The sequence below is a fragment of the Schistocerca serialis genome, chromosome 5 (genome assembly GCF_023864345.2).
Source record: "Schistocerca serialis cubense isolate TAMUIC-IGC-003099 chromosome 5, iqSchSeri2.2, whole genome shotgun sequence".
Taxonomy (NCBI): Eukaryota; Metazoa; Arthropoda; class Insecta; order Orthoptera; family Acrididae; genus Schistocerca; species Schistocerca serialis.
The window spans coordinates 271,479,182-271,499,763 of record NC_064642.1 but is presented as its reverse complement, the minus strand read 5'-3'; the positions used below and the strand labels follow the sequence as shown (position 1 = coordinate 271,499,763).

At 41.9% G+C, this 20,582-nt stretch overlaps 1 protein-coding gene across 1 annotated transcript in view; it reads right to left on the bottom strand.

Annotated features, from left to right (window-relative positions):
- LOC126481897 (nephrin-like) overlaps positions 1-20,582 on the bottom strand; it is a gene marked incomplete at its 3' end in the record, with an annotated part of 714,415 nt that overhangs the window by 211,755 nt on the left and 482,078 nt on the right. The window contains exon 3 of the mRNA XM_050105855.1: positions 19,117-19,322. Coding sequence (XP_049961812.1) covers positions 19,117-19,322 — 206 coding nt within the window. The remainder of the gene's footprint in view (positions 1-19,116; positions 19,323-20,582) is intronic.

The following is a 20,582-nucleotide window of genomic DNA, read 5'->3' as shown; positions in this document are numbered from 1 at the left end:
TACCATGGTACGAGATGGATCCGAAGTGAAGATGATTGAAAGCTGTAAACGATACCAGAATGCACCAGTGGGATTCGTAGGCTAAAGAAGAGAAAGAAGAAGAAGAATAAGAAGAAGAAAGAGAGCAAAGTATCCTTAATGATACCTTTTATAATAAACATTTATGAGTTAATTTCTCACGCTGTAGCTATTGCAAGTAAGAGAAATACTCTTACCTTGTTTATAGAAATTAATCTAATCAAGCCATATGTTTCATATGTCTTATGCGTGTCCCGCAAAGTGCTCTCAGAAATTAATTGATTATGTATCAGGTTTCGTTCTTAGGAATTCTGCTCAGAGATGTAGCAAAAAGAAGTGTATACTACATAGAAAGGAGGTAATCAGTGGAACACGTACCCTGACTTTGGGTACAACACACGAAAGAAGAAATGCCTTTGTGTGATACTTCTCATTCCTTTATCGTGCCGACAGTTGCAACGGCTGACGAACTTATTTTCTGAATGGAGAGCGGTACCGAAGAACCAGTCGTCGTTCATCACTGGACACATTCCAGCAGGGACCCGGTAAAAAAGCGGCATCCTAAATTCTGACCGTGTGGTATGAGCTAACGAGCGAAACAGCGTCAGCTGTTTATTGGATCGGAAGGTATTTCAGGCTGTCCGCGCAGATTAAGGCGAACAATGACGGGCACGTTCATCAGCGTCCTGGGACGCATTCATTACCGCGGAATAACAAACGAGCAGCGACATGTGAGCCGAGCCCGGAGAAAGCAACTGGAGGCGATAGATACACGCGGCGGTGGTGTCGCCTGTGCAGCGAGGCGAACCCAGCTGTCCCCTGCGTCCGTGTGATTCCATTCGTGAACCACACTAACTGTAGACGTCTACAGTGGCTAGTCACATTGGAATGCATCCGCCGCATCTGCCCCGCGGCAAACCTGAATTTCGCATACATTTATATCGGATAAAAATAGTGACGTACAAGGGTTACTGAGTCAAAATTCTATATGATTCTTCACAAAATATTGACTAATATTAGACATACTATCGAACTTTCCAATGAATATCACTCACAAAATCCAGAAGACTATGACAGGCAGATAAGCTAGAGATATCACAAGCAGCTTGACAGTTCATGCACCCTGTAGTAAGAATAACGCGCAGAAAAGTGAAAAGCAAAATGGAGGATCTGTTACAAGATGATTAGTTTGGTTTTAGGACAGATAAAAGTACCCGAGGGTTCTGACATTGCACTTTATAATGGAGGGAAGACTTGCAATTCGGGCCGGCCGGTGTGGCCGTGCGGTTCTAGGCGCTTCAGTCTGGAACCGCGTGACCGCTACTGTCGCAGGTTCGAATCTTGCCTCGGGCATGGATGTGTGTCATGTCCTTAGAGTACTTAGGTTTAAGTAGTTCTAAGTTCTAGGGGACTGATGACCACCAATGTTAGGTCCCATAGTGCTCAGAGCCATTTGAACCATTTTTGAACTTGCAATTCGGTCTGAGGCGCTACAGTCATGGACTGTGCGGCTGGTCCCGGCGGAGGTTCGAGTCCTCCCTCGGGCATAGGTGTGTGTGTTAGTCCCAAGGATAACTTAGGTTAAGTAGTGTGTAAGCTTAGGACTGATGACCTTAAGAGTTAAGTCCCATAAGATTAAAAAAAAAGAAAAAAACAAAAAAAAAACTTGAAATTAATGAACACACCTTCGCAGGACATGTCGACTCAAAAGAAATAAAATGGGTCAAAATATTTTATATTCTCTAGAAGAGACATATAAAGCTATGGGTGGTGATGGGGTGTTCATAACATGTGTAAATAACAAAAGGAGCTAATGATAATGAAATATAAAGAGAAAAGTGTTCGTATTAATTAGGATCTAAGAAAAAGGAATAAATCTCCTCCCCTAACGTTGAAACTGTGGTATCACAAATCGATACCACCCTCCAGGCCTCATAAAGTTTGCAGCGGAATTGCAAGTTTCCGTCACATGCCGACAGTGCTTGTGCAGCATCCATGGGACCCAGTGCAGCATGCCTGCTGAGCCATGCCCCCAGCGGCTGCTGTCTCAATGTAGGACGTCTGGCGGCAGCCATACAGCCCACTCGCAGCTGGAGCCACTTCGGTATGTGACGCTATGAAAACGCCATCTGATCACAGCTCCAATCCCTCATTTTGTCACTGATATCAGCTGCGGTGGGACATTAAGCGGAATCAGCGGCGACGAACGAAAATGTGTACCAGACCCTGACTCGAAGCTTGGGATCTCCTGTTTACTTGGCAAGTGCGGTAACCAAAGGGCCATCCGAGACAGAGCGTAATCGCAATTGCACGGACTATCTCGGTACGCATTACGGCCGATCCACACTCCCGCCGAGAGCCACCTGTCCGCAGCCCCTGTCCATTATGCTCCTGTTCACTACTTAGAGATTCCCACACGACGTATTTGTGCATTCGAACTGAAGAGAGTGGATCTATTGCCCAGCAAGGCCTATCAGTTATTTGAGTGCATGGCGTCTTTCCTTCAAAAGAACAGATACCATAGTGGATAGGTTGTGCTCGGCTGGAGTGTGGATCGGCCGTGAGGTGCACTGGGATAGGCCATGCAGTTGCGATAACGCTGTGGTTACCGCACCAGCTTAGTAAGGAGGAGATCCAGGGTTCAAATCCCGGTCCGGTACACATTTTCGTTCCTCACCGCTTAGTCCACTCAATGCAGCTGATAGCATTGATCGCACTTCAATTTACATATAGCTTCTCACAGCAGCGGGATCTGCGTTGTGTCTGTTCTTTCGAAGGAGCAGACACCATGCATTCAAAAAACCATGGTTTGTTCTTACTTTACAGAGCCTCATCCTTGTTGCTATTGTATGATCTTGACTCTTAATTTTTACTGCACTATTTGCGATGAGTCTTTGTAGGCTAGGAGAGATACAAGTTAAGTAAATCTTAAATTTTCTGTGTTAACTTCTTCGCTAATCTTTCCTCCTCCTGTCCAAAAAGATGTTCAAATGTGTGTGAAATCTTATGGGACTTAACTGCTAAGGTCATCAGTCCCTAAGCTTACACACTACTTAACCTAAATTATCCTAAGGACAAACACAAACACCCATGCCCGAGGGAGGACTAGAACCTCCGCCGGGACTAGCCACACGCTCCTGTCCAGAATTTCTATAATGACAGTTGTTACACCACTCTGTAGCTTACCCCTCCTTACCGGAATGGGGTTAAAATTTTGGGTGGAAGTATACCAATGACCAGATTGCTGATGGCATCACTACCTCCAGTGAGAGTGAGACGGAATTACAGGAACTCTTGATTGGAATAGATAGTCAAATGAGCGCATTATATGGACTGAGGCAAACCGAAGGAAAGTAGAAGTAATGAGTAGTAACTGAAATGAGTTTGGCGATAAATCTAACATGAAAATTGTGCACCACGAAGTGAGGGTTTCTGCTACCTTGAACAGAAAATAACTTTTATGGACGCAGTGAGGACGATATAAAGAACACACTAGCATAGACAAAGAGAGCATTCTTCGCTTAAATAAGTCTCCTAGGTAAAAAAAAAAAAAAAAAACCTCCGTTCGAGGAAGATATTCTTGAAAATGTACATTAGGAGCACAACGTCGTATGGAAGTGAACTGCAATCCACTGTTGGAAAATTGAAAAAGAAGAGAATTTAAGAGTTTGAGATCTGGAATAAAAGGAGTATGCTGAAAATTAGTTTTATTGATTTGTTTATTTTTTTAACCTGGCTCGATTAGGGCCACCAGAACAGCTTAACCAGACATTCTACTTGTTTCCACTACATTGATTGCGTTAAGTATGTCATAAGTTACATCTTACTACTTACCACAGTGTAGAAAGAGAGGAAAACACAGTTTAAGTTCGTTCATGACTACAATAGTAGAAAAAACTTGCAGAAAAGCAGCAATGGTCATGACAGATAGGGTGGAAGAGGGGAGGAGAAAGGAATTTAAGAAAGGAGCAATTAACAATGGCAGGGAAAATAGTCATGTCACCTACCGATAAATGAAAAGAGAAACAAACGTAAGTGGGAGTACTTGGGAGCATTTGCTTTGCTGTCTCACTGCAGGAAAACTGGTCATATATTCTATTTTGTGGGGAAATGTTATGACAGTGGGAGAAGGAATTCCTTCATATTAAAAATACCAGACATATCATTCTGCTCAGAGTGCCGTTAGCTAATTCCAGATGTGGACCGTAGCAATAATGAAAGAGTATGCGAATGGTTTTCTTCTGTCGATGGACTAAGGCAGAGTACTATAGAAAAGACGGCGTTGAGAGAATATCTGAAAGCTAGGAGGGCTTCTTCCAGCTTCCAGCTGCGAATCGCAAACAGCTGTAGACGAAACAACAGCCGCCTGTAGAGCTGTGACAATACTGAGGTGTTACCTTACAGTGGTTTACAGACTCGCGTTAAATGACGGATTGGGATAGGTGCGCGAACCAGCCGCGCCCAGCCCGCTGTAACTGTCGGGTCTTCTTGTGTCGTGCCGACTATATTTAACGGGTATTTAATCTCTGACGCAAGGCACAGGGTTGCTTGTGCACTGACGAGCCGATGAAGAAAACATAGCGTGTGGTAAGATGTCTGACCACAACTAACGTAACTTGGCGTATGAAGCACTGATGGTCGTATAGACGATATTGCAGATATAATAGACACAAACAGTCTAGGTTAATTGTATCCATCTAGCAGACTCACTACCTGTGCCATTTTAGGTTACATCGGAGTAGTGAAGGTTCGGTAGAACAAATGACTGCGCAAAACTTTAGTAGGGCATAGAGACAAGGGGAAGCCTTTCCGCGTGCGCCAACAGTTTTCTGTGACAAGTTGAGATGCTTATAAAACTGGTTACACCCAAGTTCGTCACTTAATTTTATTACTAAGGGATGGGATCCTACTCAGAACTGGCGAGGTAAATAAGTGTGGGCAAAACACTGACTAGAAGAAGTGAGGGGGCATATAGCACATGAGTTAAGACACCGAGCAATAACTTCGAAGATACTAGAAGAAATCGTAGACGGCAAAAACTGCAGAGGACAGGGACTGGAACATACGTAAGAAAATAATCAAGGGTATAGTGCTAAATGCAAGTTCTACACTGAATCGAAGAGGTTGCAAATCAGTGTGGAGACTAATCACCCGCCTACCAACTCCGCTCCCCTCCCCAGCCCTTAGTGAAAACGAAAAAAGAAAACGAAATCACGGCTCAGCTCTAAGCATATAACCCTCTCTTATATACAGCTGAAGGCCACCGACGCACCGAATAAAATTTTTCCAGAAAGATTTATTACTAGTGAAGTAGGCTGCATTTATCTTGTGAACGAAGCGGTATAATCTTTGAAATAAACCCCCTGGCGATGAATGTGAGTAAACGTATTTATTTTCATCACAAAATTTGGAATTGACCAAATTTTATTTGGCAAGATATACCATAGAGAGACATCATAAAATGCCACTAATAGCGAAGAAGGAACAGCGGAAGTGCGTTTCGGAAGGCGGTGACCTATAACACACACGATAACCAACGTCCGAGAGTAACCCTTTAACATTAAAAATTTATACTCACGACAACACAGTTCCTAGTATGTATCTCTGTGTAATTTCTGGATTTCGCAAACCACAAAGATACATTTCTCTATTTGCACTGATAAGTACAGAATTTAGAAGGCGAATGGCCTCACCTGCTACACAGGCCTAACGTACGTAATGAACCCTTTGAATGTCTGGCAAATTACTCAAGCCACAGTATTAGGGCGGCTGCGCAGTCATGTGCCGAGTATATTTAGGGGCCTTAAATCCTTCACCACTGGTGTAGGAAGAAGATGTCATGTAAGCTGTCTGAATTCTATATAAATAGCGTTAAGACCACCGGAACAGGATGCTATTAATGTTTCCGGCTTTCTTCCAATTAGACGCACCCATTTGGCTCAAGCTCAGTTTTTTACTCTCAGAGAGTAGAGGTTTCTCTTGTTACGAGTTCGTGCGGGATTGGGGAGTAACACTTCTCGAATTATATTCTTCTGTTTTCTGATTTTAGCAAATTAATTTATCCACACAAATGATTTCCTCTCTTAGCCTAAACCAATATTCGCACAATCGGTATTAGCGATAATAAAATTCAGACAGTCATGTCAGGGTCCTAAAGTGTAACACCTGCTAAATCAAGTAACTTATCCCCAAGAGATAATACAGTGGCTAAATTGCTTTTGACTTTCAATAAGGTGTCACGATGTTAATATAGTACACACTGTCACAATAGCCACGCACTCGTATGTAATACTGTATCTTATTACTTGTCTATTATGAAATGTATAATAATTACTGTAGCGAAATTTGCAAGCTATCATTACATCATTCTCCATAAAATTTAGGTACATACGTTTCTCGTATTTTTTGTCTTAGACAAATGGAAACAGAACACATGTTCCGTAATATTTTTATGATTCACCGCCTTTCTTTATTTCCTTACATTAGTTACATTTGATGGTAATTAATGCATATTACATTTACAGTAAATTTGTGTCCTACTAATTTTCTGTCGTAACATTTAGATACCCACTATTACTTGTATTGCCTGCTTTTTAATCATTTGAAATGTTTGTCACACTCTGTTATAGCTCTGTGACGTTAAAGTAGCTTTAGTGCTTACCAGTATGTGTACATATTCTACGTTCTCGTGCTGTATGTTCACAGGTACTTGTTTTAACGTTGCTAATTGCATTTTATAGGTTGTAAGAACGTTTATTATTACACTTCATTTTCTGCAGAATTAATTGTGGTATACCCTCTTACACACTACATGTATACTCATTTTAATATGCAGGGCCTGAAGATGGCATATTGAAATGCCGAAGCTAGTGGTCAAAATAAATAAAATAAATTTCTTAAAAAATTTGTTTCGTAATTTTCCTTGATAAATACGTCAGATATGTGGTCGTCAGAGAACGGTTTTACAGTAACAGAGCAGTTTGCAACGTCGACAGATCTGAATATGATTGAGGGGACTGTTGCGAACTGTCTTATTAGTAGATCCAGTGAAAACCTCTTGATCACTGCATAACAAGTGTCACCTACATCAGTCTTGATCAACTTACTACAATCAAGCCCCCTAAAATTTTTAACCATCACGCGTCCTCCCTATCTGAAGATTCCTTAATGCCTCAGCATCTGTTGTCATCAAAGGAAACGTATTTTTTTTTTGTCCAATTGTGCCGTAATTTTCCTTTCTCCCTTAGCTCTATTCAGTAAACCTGAATTCTCCTGTAGGACCATATTTCAAAAGCTTTTATTTTCTTCTACTCTGACCCGTTAATAGTCCATGTTTAACTTCAGTACACGCCTATACTCCATCAGAATGCTTTCGAAAATGTTTCCTAATATTTAAAGTTATATTATATGTCAACAAGTTTCTCAATTTCAGATTCGTTTTTCTTGCTGCTGTCGGTCTCCATCGGTAGCTTCTATGGATCGGTGTACAAGACACGATACAGATTACTATATGTACTATCCTCTCCTTTGGATATTGCCTTCATACTCGTCCATTTGACTGTGAGCGCCGTGTCAATAGTAGGTCCAGGCGCCCTGTAGAGGGGAGACATGGTTCAGGGAGAACTCGGGATGTGATACCCAAGACCCTACCCTACAAATTCGAGGTGCTGTCTCCCACTGATGCTGAAACTGAGCCAGTGAGACTCAGGTCACTTGTTAGGACACATTCCGTGCCCGTGTCAAGTGAAGACAAACTTGATAAGGAAGGTGGTAGTTCAAAAATGCAGTAAATAATGGTGGGCCTTGAGGAAATGGATACAAGGGTTCGGAAGGAACACAAGTGCACTCAATGTGAATGCTCTGGTGGCCTCATGTTATTCAGGCACAGAAGCTCTCCTGAAGTTTGGAAGGTACGAGACGAGGTACTGGCAGAATTGAAGCTGTGAGGACGGGACCTGAGTCGTGCTTGGGTAGCTCAGATGGCAGAGCACTTGCCGCGAAAGACAAAAGTCCCGAGTTCGAGCCTCGGTCCGGCACACAGTTTTAATCTAACAGAAAGTTTCATATCACAACACACTCCGCTGCGGAGTGAATATCTCATTCTAAAAAAGCTCAACTCCGTTACCAAATGTTCCTCTACAAAGAATTACACAGAGTAGGCTATTACCTCAATTTAATTCTCGTACCACTGCAATGATGAGTAAAATGGATATTAGTGCTACTGGTGTTGCGAAATAGCTGATGAATTCCTGTCACCTTCTGTACCGAATTAGTGGCTGAGCTTACCACTCTTTTAACCATACAAAACTGAAAATCCCTCCACAAATACTGTGTCTGAGCGGTTGGAAGAAGGCGCACGTTACATCCATTAATGAAGTATCTCGGCCAGAATGACCTCTTCCATGTCGAGCAGCAAGGATTTCGAAAACATGGATCAGTTGAAACTCAACCTGCACTTTTCTCACATGGTATCCTGAGAGCTACGGATGAAGGCAGTCAGGTAGATCCAGTCGAGAAAGTGTTTGGTTCAATACCGCACCCACTCTTGCTGTCGAAAGTACGATCCTATGGTGTGCCAAGCAAATTTGTGACTGGGCTATGGATTTCTTGGTCGGAAGGAACCAACATCTTTTCTTGAAGGAGAGTTATCAACCGATGTAGAAATAACGCCTTATGTTTCGGATACTTGTTGTACGTATTGTTTACTGGTTACTTTTCAGACATTGTTGATAGTTACCATAGACTTTTTCCGGATGATTCAGTTATTAGCTATAGTGAAGTGTTCTCTGCTTCTTCTTCAAATCTTTCGTTTTTTCCTGCAAATTCAGTCCTGAAACCAGATCGCCACTCTCCCTCTTTGTCCTGAACCATATGAAAATCGTGTCATGTAGTGAGCCATTCTAAGATTTTTTTTTTGTCGTCCCCCATACCTTCAAATTGCCATACTTTTCAAACACAGTCTTCGATTTCCTTTTGATATTCCTTCACTATAGTGTTTAATAACCTATAACGGCTACTACACTGCTGCAGGGCCTGCACGGCAGTGTAATTTTCATTTTTTATTACTATGAGCGGTAGTGCTCAGACAGAAGTCATTGGCAGCTAGAGGATTTCAATTGCCACCAGTTCAGAAATAAGGTGTCCAGCAGTCAAATGATTTACAAGCCGTAAATATAGTGCATGCATCTTAACTTGGTTGATTTTAAATTGGGTGAATCAATGTCACCAGGGAGACGAATATCGCAGAGGAACCATGTTCTGCAACAAGTGTCTCCTGCCAAACACCGTTGGGTGGTGTTGTGCACATACGGCGTGTGTATGTGTGGTTGCCTAATGTTGTGTCGGCAACGGAAATATCACGTTTATGAATAAATGAAACAGCCCTGTCATCGACAACTTACACCGAGAGGAATATAGTAGATGAGATATTTAACCGTGACGATATTCTACTATTCCTTAATTAGGAGGTCGATAACGTTGAGTAGATATCATACAAAAATGAATACAAGTAGATACCGTCAAATTATTTATTTTGAAACAACAGAAAAGTTCAAAAATATAAAATCAATATGGAATGTTAAATCTTACTCTTAACATAGCTTTGAGGTTGGTAGAACGTCTGTGACTTTCTCCATTTATTAGATGGACATACTAGGTTAGCTGACACTAAGTTGCATCGAGAAGTACAGGACCTCCACCCTGACTGGAACTGACAGTGACCACTACGGTCGCAGGTTCGAATCCAGCCTCGGGCATGGATGTGTGTGATGTCCTTAGGTTAGTTAGGTTTAATTAGTTCTAAGTTCTAGGCGACTGATGACCTCAGAAGTTAAGTCGCATAGTGCTCAGAGCCATTTGGAACTGACAGTAAAGAGCTCAAAGAACAAGCAAGTGGTGCTCAACCCATTTACTGTGATTTTTTCCCTATCTGCGGATCCATGGTGCGTACATCACCGGTTACAGTGTTGGAAGACGTGGTCCGGCAGCGTCGATCTGCTTGGTGCCGTTGGTTGCCGTGAAAAGAATGTACTTTGCCTACCTATAAATTCTGTCAATACAGTGGACGTAATATACGGTCCGCAAACTCCTAAAGCTGAAACTCCTTCAGTACGATAAAAAACACGAGTCGAGACATCTGTTTGCTCATAATCCCGGAACGATCTTAAGTCTTCATTCGTAAAGAAGCACTTTAGTACACCTCAGACTCCACAGAGAAGCCAAGTATCATCATTGCGCTTACAAAGAAACGGCTCAACTTGCTCCTAGTGGTGAAATCGACACATTAAAAATTCTAACAATGAGACTCTTCACTGACGCTCTTGTCAGCGACGTCTCAAGTCGCTCCCCATGTGATGAGTCCTCTGTCGACACCCACAGGACAGCCCTTTTTCACCCTACATGCTGGTTTCCAACAAGGTTCGCGGCGCCTTCGTGTGTGCTCGTTGCAACAAATCTTAGCGTCTTGCAATAGCAGTGCCTCTCACTACATGGGGAAGCTGCCAACCAATCACTTACAGTTCATACTCTGTACAGAACGCTGCTCTAGAGCATTCTAAGGACTCCACCAATTAAATTCTCTTCTCTGCTTTTTTTTTTCAGAAAAGGTGACTCGCTGTCTCGTGTGAAAAGATCTGCGAAGGGTCAACTATCGTCTGCCATTCCTGATCCCTGCACATGCTATCGCTCTCCAATCTATTCTCTTTAGAGTACTAAAACGCCCTCTCAGTCTAACACGTGAAGATGCCTCTTCTAACCTCTCCTCTGCTAATTGATGCATTTACAGGAACATGTAAATGTCAGTGTCCCGCTCAAATTAATTCCTAGCCATGCAAAACTACAGAAAATATTAGTACATGGTGCTACCCAGAATGACCTAAAGAAATGATCAATTATCCGTCCACCCACCTTAAATCTCGATTTCATATCGAATAAAGTATGCAAGCGAACTGGAATAATATTGCATGTATAGCGGAAATATATTACTGCCTTACAAGTGGATAGTTAGCTTTCTTTTCTGAGGAGTTGTAGGTAGTACCTGTGGTGAATAGAGGGTCATTTCACCATATTATAAAAAAAGGTTGTTAGAAATAACCAGTATCATTGTCTCGCTGGATCATTAGTTTAATAAAACGGCTACGAAAACTAAATACGATTTATCTTTGGCCATTTTTAAAATAAAGGTGTTCTAAGAATTTTTTTCTTCCTAATTTCGCTTACATGTTGACCTTGTGGTGGAGGGAACAGGGGGTGGCGTGCGAGCTATTGCCTGACTGCACTTAGGTTTATGTTCTCAGGGAGGTTGAGGACCAATGCTTCAGTATGGCGCAGTCTAAGTTCCGAAATCACATGCAGCAGCAATGTTTTCATCGATGTTATTTTATTCATTCTATACAGAGCATCCAACTTTTGGTACATTTTTCTCTTTAACGTAATTTTGTACTCAACACGAACGGGGCCAGTATAATGTTGTGCAACTCAATGTTAGCTTGGTGGATAACACAGTACTAGGATCCTATGGCTGACTCTTAATTTAATTACTGTCCTCGTCAATTGAAGGGTACACGGGATAAAGGGGGAATGTAACGTGACACGAGAAATGAAGTAACACTACCAACATATGCTTTTTCCTGAGGAGAGTAATTTCAGACAATGTCCAACCAAATACAGAGAAACGTCATTGAAATGTAACATGTTGCAGACTCTATGTACTATGGTCTAAAGGAGAATAGTACCACACAACAATAAAACCAAGGGAAATGTCAGCTTGGTATGTGACAGCAATGTTTCACACTATGCTGAGTTAACAGTCAGTGGTTTCAACTTACAGCGAGTTAGTTGTTCATGACTGTGTTGTATTGATTATTTTGCATATAATTACCATGTCTGAAGAACAGAATGGTAACACAAGCCTGCTGTCTACCAAGAAGAGACAAATTTTGTATATAATGGCGGAGGTAACAAAGGAATTTGAAGTAAAATCTCATGATCAAGGGGAAAACTGTCATAACAGTAGGTTGCAGTGTTTTCAAAACATTTCTGAGGACAACAGAAAAAGGCTTGCTGTTTGAGGCTTTTCCGACACTGCATCTGCTTGATAGGTTCCCGGGAATTACGCCGGATAATATTGTAGAAACTGGGCAATATTTCAGCAAGACAACTGCCCTCCATCTTCAGGTGCTACTGTCGCGTCGCTGAGAGGCTCGCCAATTTATATGTTGGCTTTCTAGAACAGTGCAAGCGCCAGCGGGGGCATAACGTCATCGAAGACCAATCGTGGCTGGCGTCGAATACGAGGGCCCTCTGCTGGAGAAACGGCTCGCGGTCTGCGGAAGCGCGCCGCGGCGCGGGAAAATGCGGCCGGGAGCGACGGACCCCGTTCGCGCGGGCGAGGTGTCGGCGCACGATTTAAGCATTGCGCTACGGTTTCCCATCTGCGTTGAATCGGTGCAGTTGCTAATCTGCGGCTGACGATTCCTTAGTGCCACCAAGGCTGGCTCCCAGGATTTGCTCAGGTGAAACCCCGTGTCTCTGTTTATTAGGTCACTGCTTATACGTATTTCGACCGCCTCTTTGATGATGGAGTCCAAATGTGTGGAAGCATACGAGAGGATCTTGGTTTCTTCTTATACGTATTTCGACCGCCTCTTTGATGATGGAGTCCCAGAATGTGGAAGCATACGTGAGGATCTTGGTTTCTTCATAATTCATACCGTGTCCCGTGTCAAGGCAGTGTTCAGCAACCGCAGATTTCTCTGGCTGACCCAACCTCGTGTGACGTTTATGTTCGTCGCATCTGTCTTTACCGTACGACACGTCTGTCCAATATAAGACTTCCCACAGTGGCACGGGATTTTATATAATCCTGGTCTCCTCAGGCCGAGGTTGTCTTTAACAGAGCCCAGCATTGACTGCATTTGTGCTGGGTGCCGGAAAGCATATTTAATCCGGTATTTCTTGAAAATTCTGCCCTTCTTAAAAGACACACCACCGACATACGGCAGAAAAACCAACCCCGTGGTGTTCTCTGCTTCTTAAGGCTGTTCTTGAGGTTTGGAGCGTGCTGGTCGAAATGTATTCCGGATCTGCTTCTCGGAGTACCCGTTCTGGGTACAGAGCGGAGATGGCTAAGCTGTGCCGATAAGGTGTCCTGATCTGAGATAGCTCTAGCTCTATGTACTAGCGTCCGTAATACACCACCGTGCTGTGAGGGATGATGACAGCTCGTTGCTTGTAAATACAAGTCTGTGTGCGTAGGCTTCCGGAACACAGTGTGACCCAAGGAGCCGTCTCCTTTTCTACGAACCAAAACATCCAGAAATGGGAGCTCACCATCTTTCTCTACCTCCATGGTGAAACAGATGTTTGAAAGGAGGGAGTTAAGATGTTCCAGAAAAGAAGCAAGCGTTGCTGTGCCATGCGGCCATACCACAAACGTATCATCTACATATCTCCAAAAACATTTGGGTTTCAAAACCGCCGTCAGAAGTGTTTTTTCCTTGAAATTTCCCATAAACAGATTAGCTACTATGGGAGACAGAAGGCTACCCATAGCAACACTGTCAGTCTGCTCAGAATACTGGTCGTTAATTAAAAAGTAAGTCGAGGTAAGCACGTGTTTGGAAAGGTGTAAGATGTCCTCTTCCAGCTTAGCTCCTATGAGTTGTAATGAGTCCATCAGAGGCACTCGTGTGAACAAAGAAACCACATCGAGACTCACTAATAAGTCGATAGATTCAAGGCGCAGGTTCTTCAATCGCCGTATAAAATCTTCTCAGTTTCGAATATGGTCTTCACATTTCCCCTCCATGGGACTCAGAAGAGAAGCCAGATGTTTAGCTAGGTGGTATGTTGGGGCACCTATATTACTGACAATAGGGCGAAGCGGAACATTTTCCTTATGTATCTTTCGCAGGCTATAAAGTCTTGGTGGAACTGGTGCTCGTTCTCTTAAACTCTTCTTCAGATGGTCGGGAAGTTGGCTGGATCTGAGGAGAGCGGACGTCTTCCGTTGTAAGGCATCCGTCGGATCTTTCTGGAGACGGCGATACGCTGTATCCTATCTTGCCAAAATAAGATGTAGCAGGCAGAAGAACAGTGGCGTTACCTTTGTCAGCTGGCAAAATTAGTATAAAATTGTCTTCTTTTAAAGATCGGAGCGCTCTTCTTTCTTCAATGGTGACGTTCTGCTTGGGTGGAGGCATCCTGGTTATTGATCTGCAAGCCTCTCGCCTTATTTCTTCAGCAGCATCATTCGGAAGTTTTAAAACAACTTGTTCAACGGCACTGATGAACTTCTTGATGGGCGAGGTCTGAAGATGGCGGGCAGTCGTCTCGCTGAAATATTGTGCGGTTTCTACAACATTATCCGGTGTAATTCCCGGGAACCTATCAAGCAGAAAAGGCTTCTTCATGACTTTAATCTGCTCAGTACTTATTTGGTCTTATAGAGATTATGCCAGTTGCTCGAAGGACGTCTAAGAAAACGGAACTTAAACCACAGTTTCTTGATCAAAGTTACAGGCATAAGATTATAATCTCACAACGGTCGTATAGTTGAAATAAGTTACATTATAAAGAATTTCTGTCCATTTTCAGTATTACTAACGGCTAGATATCTTTCAAAAAATTCTAAAGGCTGGTGCATCCCAGGTTGCACACGGGAAACGTACAGATCGGTCACGAAAGCATTCAGAATTAGCACTGCGTTCTACTAAGGATCTTATACATTCCTGTAAAATAACACTGAGCTATTGTAGTATACATGATTCACTAAAAATGTACTTGCCAGATAGGCTATTAGTTAAGATAATGCATGCTATTTTTATGGATACTCCTAGTAGCCTAGTATCATATGAAAGCTACAGGAAAATATTGTTACAAATTGAACGTAAGTTTTTGATATCCTCTCACGGATACTTGCTGCACATGCGACACTTATGCAGCCGAGTTTAAGATGGAAAGTCAAAAGTAGATTCACTTAACAAAGATTGTACACAGCGAAAGGAAACTGAAGCTCAGTCGTTTACTTAGGCATTCAAAGCAAACTGCATCATAAAAACACTGAATGGTTTTATGCAGATAAACATTTGCGAGGCTCACTTCAAGGAAAGGTTTTAATGGGAATGCAGTGATGATGAATGGGCAAAAGAATTTATCCACAACTAAATTATCGGCTAAAGACGCATGTTATCGCAGTCTGCTTTCACTCTTCTCCTTCAATACACAAATTTTGTCTAGTGGATATAGGTACTCTATACATACCCAGAGACGGCTGCACATAATGCCGCGGGCGGATGAAGTGTGTTCTGTTTCACATCATTTTATATTCTGTGAGGTTTGCGAAGATTTTAAACGGTTGACAACGTTCTGTTATTCTGCACATGGACAGAACAAGAAATTGACTGCTTTCAGATTTCTCCGCTTTGTAGTACATCATGCCAAACGCCTAGATTGTGTGAAAGGACTATTTCCAGTTGTGGGCAATCATTAGTGAGAAATTAGCAGCTAAAACGCCAGATCATTTAAGGAGTGCCTGAAACAATCCTTTCCCTTTCCATGTAATCGAAATCGACCAACCAAATTCGTCAATGGGTCTAGTTTTTTACTTTCTTGTTCAGAAAAGCTTGCCCTTTTAAAACAAGACCTATAAGGGAACTTGTCATCTCCACTGAACATCAAAGATTCATGGAACAGAGAGACTGTTACAATGGCCATTGGGGAAGAGCTGTTGTAAATGTTCCAAGAGAAACTCTACACTTACCAGAAATATCAGTGAGTTTGTTCTTCCAGAGACATCTTACAAACGTAAGCGCATGTACAGGAAGGTGTTCAACTTTCCCAAACATGCTGGGAATATGGAGGTTTTTAATTTGTAACGTCTATTTTAGCTTTGCATCCAATCTCTGCAGCAAAATTTACTGATATACTAGCCTTTAGATCCGCGATTCCCGACCTGGAGGTAATTCGTGAAGAGTAAAATGAAACGCTCTAAGGGATAAAAGCAAAACAATTTGATTGTGATTCAGTCATGAATCCTAATTAGTTGTAAAAGATCTTTACTACTATCACAACTTTCTAATACTAATACTGACTATGTAAGTTATCAATAATTATTTTTTCTCAGTTGGTAACATTATGGAGATTACAGGTTTCTCACATTGTCCAACCTACTACACAAATATTTTGTGCTTTGTCCGATACAGCGATCATTGTAAAAGTGAGACATATATGTAACAAATGCTAAGTACGTCATGAAAACCTCCCTGTTGTAGACAGTTCCTGCAATATACCAGAAATTTAATCGTTGCTCGCTTCTGAACAGATAAATAAACTAATTGAAAGCACAACAATATGCAGGTTGTCCCAGGAGGAATGGTCAGTATTCAGGGATATGACAGAAACAAAAACTTGAAGCAAAAGCCGGCCTGGGTGGCCGAGCGGTTCTAGGCGCTACAGTCTGGAACCGCACAACCGCTACGGTCGCAGGTTCGAATCCTGCCTTGGGCATGGATGTGTGTGGTGTCCTTAGGTTAGTTAGGTTTAAGTAGTTCTAAGTTCTAGGGGACTGATGAGCTCAGAAGTTAAGTCCCATAGTACTCAGAGCCATTTTTTGAAGCAAAAATGTGTTTTAAACATAGGTTGTAATATACATAGCTTAAGACCTATCAGTACTCCTTCATCTTCGATAATGTGAAACGCATTTCTTCTACTGCAAGTTCTTTTCTTTCCATGTTTTGAGAGATGACAGTAAGGATCAAAACAAGAAAAATGTCCAGAAAACGCGGGCTGAAAAGTGCATAATTTATAAACTATGAGCACTGGTTCTTCTTTGCTAGTCTGAAAGACATCTCTCCTACTGAACAGGTGCCCAAAATGCTTAAGTTAAGAATTCTATAGGCCATGTGTCTTGAACAGTTGTTTCTTATTTTGGACCATATTGTCTCCTCCCAAAACACGGGATACAAAGAGCTTGCAGTAGAAGAGATTTGTTTCATAGTATGGAAGATGAAGAAGTAATTATAGCTATTAAGGTAGAGCCCATGTTTACAAGGCTTTTCTGGTGCTGTAAACATTATTATTATTATTATTATTTCTTTCCTTTATCAGACGTTATGTCTGGTTAAAAATGGAAAGTGACGCGGACCTTGATCAAGCGTGACTTCCTTTTATCCGTACGGTATATGTTACACTGCATTTAGGAACTTTCGGGTAGTTGAATATGTACCAATAATTACAGATTTCTGTAGTTGTATATATCCGTTTGGGTGTAGCTGTATTGCATTGATGTACTGGTGGATATTGTGTGGTATGACTCCCGTAGTTGATAGTATAATTGCTATAATGTCAACTTTACCCTGATGCCACATGTCCTTGACTTCCTCAGCCAGTTGGGTGTACTTTTCATTTTTTTTTCCTATTTCTGCTCTATATTTGTTGTATTAGGTATGGATATTTCGATTAGTTGTGTTAATTTCTTCTTTTTATTGGTGATTATGACGTCAGGTTTGTTATGTGGTGTTGTTTTATCTGTTGTAATGGTTCTGTTCCAGTATAATTTGTATTTATCATTCTCCAGTACATTTTGTGGTGCATACTTGTATGTGGGAACGTGTTGTTTTATTAGTTTCTGTTGTATGGCAAGTTGTTGATGTATTATTTTTGCTACATTGTCATGTCTTCTGGTGTATTCTGTATTTGCTAGTATTGCACATCCGCTTGTGATGTGATCTACTGTTTCTATTTGTTGTTTGCAAAGTCTGCATTTATCTCTTGTGGTATTGGGATCTTTAATAATATGCTTGCTGTAATTTATGGTGTTTATTGTTTGATCCTGTATTGCAATCATGAATCCTTCTGTCTCACTGTATATATTGCCTTTTCTTAGCCATGTGTTGGATGCGTCTTGATCGATGTGTGGCTGTGTTAGATGATACTACAGGCTGAAGTCTTCCAATTTCTGCTAGTTCATAATTAAGGTAGCCAGCAATCAATTGATTTACCAACTTGGTTCATTTTAAATGGAGGTGCAAGTGAACCAAGTGCCACTAGGGAAAGTAGTAGCGCACTTGTGACAAGTACTTACCATCACTGTTGCTAGTTAGCTTTCTTACCTGAGGGGAAGAAGTGGTTAGTACCCGAAATGCAGTGGGAATTGCTTCATCATATTCTCTCTGTCTGTCTATCTATCTCTTCTACCCCCGGACACACAACACATGGCACGTGGGAAAGAAATGTGGGATTCAAGATCTATAGATGTGAAAGTAGATTTTGAAGTGTAATAGCAATGAAAATTAAAACAAGAAATGGCAAAATCGAGGACTGATAACAATATTATTGTTAAAACAAGTAACTGAATGGATCTAGAGCATGGTTTACTGAAAACAACTCAGATAGAAAAATGGTTGTTAGACATAAGCAATACCAGTTGTCTCATTGTATCATTAGTTTGTGAAGCAATAAAACACCCACAAAACAAAATATCATTCATCTTCTACTATTTTTAAAACAAAAGTGTTCAAAGAAAGTTCTTTTTCATTGTGATGTAAAATTGTGACGGTGGGGAGATTGGTGGTAGTGGGATGGTGGGGTGGGGGAGTGGGGGGACTGTCTAATACCTGATTGCATTCACAGATGATGGTCTAAGAAAGGTTGGGAAACACTGCTTCAGATCATTTTGTGACCCAGAGGAAAGATCCTTCATTGACAGACTTCCTGACAATTAACAGAAACTGTAATAATGTTATTTGTCAGTTTTTACTCAAACTGGTGTTGCTCTTTATTTTAGTAACAAATATGTAGTTACTTCATTGACAGTTTTTTCAGTTACAGGTATTAATTGCGAGTTTTCACTATTATCTCTGTAGAACACCAATACATTAGTGTAACCTTACATAATATAATAATTTGTGTGCGTGTATTATTGAAGACTGTAATAAAAGTTGCAAATTTTAAACTAAATTAAATCAGTGTGTTGAAGATACGACCTTACAATGTGCTCTAAATTTTTCATGTACTTAACAACATAAACCCCCCAACAACATTATAAAAATTTCCTCTGTTTGCCGTATGGGAAAAACTGAGCGTTGGAGGAAGACTTACCGATGACGGTGAAGTTGACCTTGTAGTTCCTGGTAGGCGATCGGCGGAAGTCGACGCGGCAGCGGTAGACGGCGGCGTCCGCCTCGCGCACGTTCTCTATGACGAGCGCCGACGGCCGCTTGTAGAGGAAGACGGCACGCTGGCTGAGCGCGCGCTCGTCCTGCCAGCGCACCGCGCCCGCCAGGGGCGACGTGCGAGCGTCGAAGCTGCCGGCAAAGCACAGCGTCAGGACTGAGTAAAGCACAGTACAGTTAATACACGACGGAAGGCGCGGCGCGCGTATGTGGCTGCTCCTGTAAATGCGCCGACAACAGCCAGACAGGGTGAACAAAGGCCGCGACAACGTAGGAGCCCCAGCAGTAGCCCAGCGGGAGCAGCAGCGACGTACGTGCATACGTCTACATCCACACGATTACATTGCAACAGGTACTTAAGCGTCAGACCTCACGACCGTTCCGCTCTCGTACAACGCAAAAGAAATAGGAACAGCTAACCCTTGTGCCTGAGCTCTGATTTATTTTATTAAGATGGACGTTTCTTCTTGTGTAGATGGTGAGGCGTAGCGCCATATAAGGATCCTGCCTTGGAGGCGGTTAAGTGGGAGATGTGTCTCAGAGCTGGATAGTGACAGATGGTGACGCCAGACTGGACGCGCACGTAGTTTACGTATCAGCCGATAGAGGACAATTCTGGATAGGGGGACTGTGATTTTAGTTTCCATTCTGCCCACTAGAGTGCACTAAAGTAATAGAATGTTTTTCATAAACTGTTCTAGTATTTTCATAAAGTGTTATTATGTCTTTTTGTTTATGTAAAATGTTATAAATGTGATTTAGCAGTATGAATGATGCGTGAGTGTGGTTTAAGTTTAGTATACAGATAATTGTTTAACGAGTTATGTAGTGGGATTTACTGTGGGAACATTTTGAAGAAGTATGGATGTGGACAAAGGGGACTTCTGTAGAATAGATTTGTAAAGTAAGTTTACGGTAAAGGGAAAGTTAATTCAGGTATAAATAACAACAGTAAATAACTTTGTGCATAAACAAAACTTCAGCATATTAGATAATTACGTCGGTAAAAAGTGCAGTCGTTAGGTTTACTATTTTGCGAGTGGTTATGGATGAAAAGCGCGGACTGACGCGGGAGAATGTTGTTTTGCTATCGGCTGTTGATAAACTGACCAATGGTAAAGCAATATACTTCGTTCGCCTTTCTCTGCTGGTAGAGAAGAGTTGGAGTATTCTAGAGGAGAGTCGGAGCCTAGCCGTGAAACAGGTGGGACGTGTGTAGTGGCAGTTCCGATAGAAATGAGAAGTTGCCGGATCCAGCAGTGTTCCATACATCAAAAGAGTTGTAAAGTGACGGCATAATGATCCCGATGGGTGTGTAGAAATTTCGGAATTTTTAAGTGAATTTTGTGACGAGAAAAGACATATATTCCGCGTGGCGTACTGAGCAGGTCG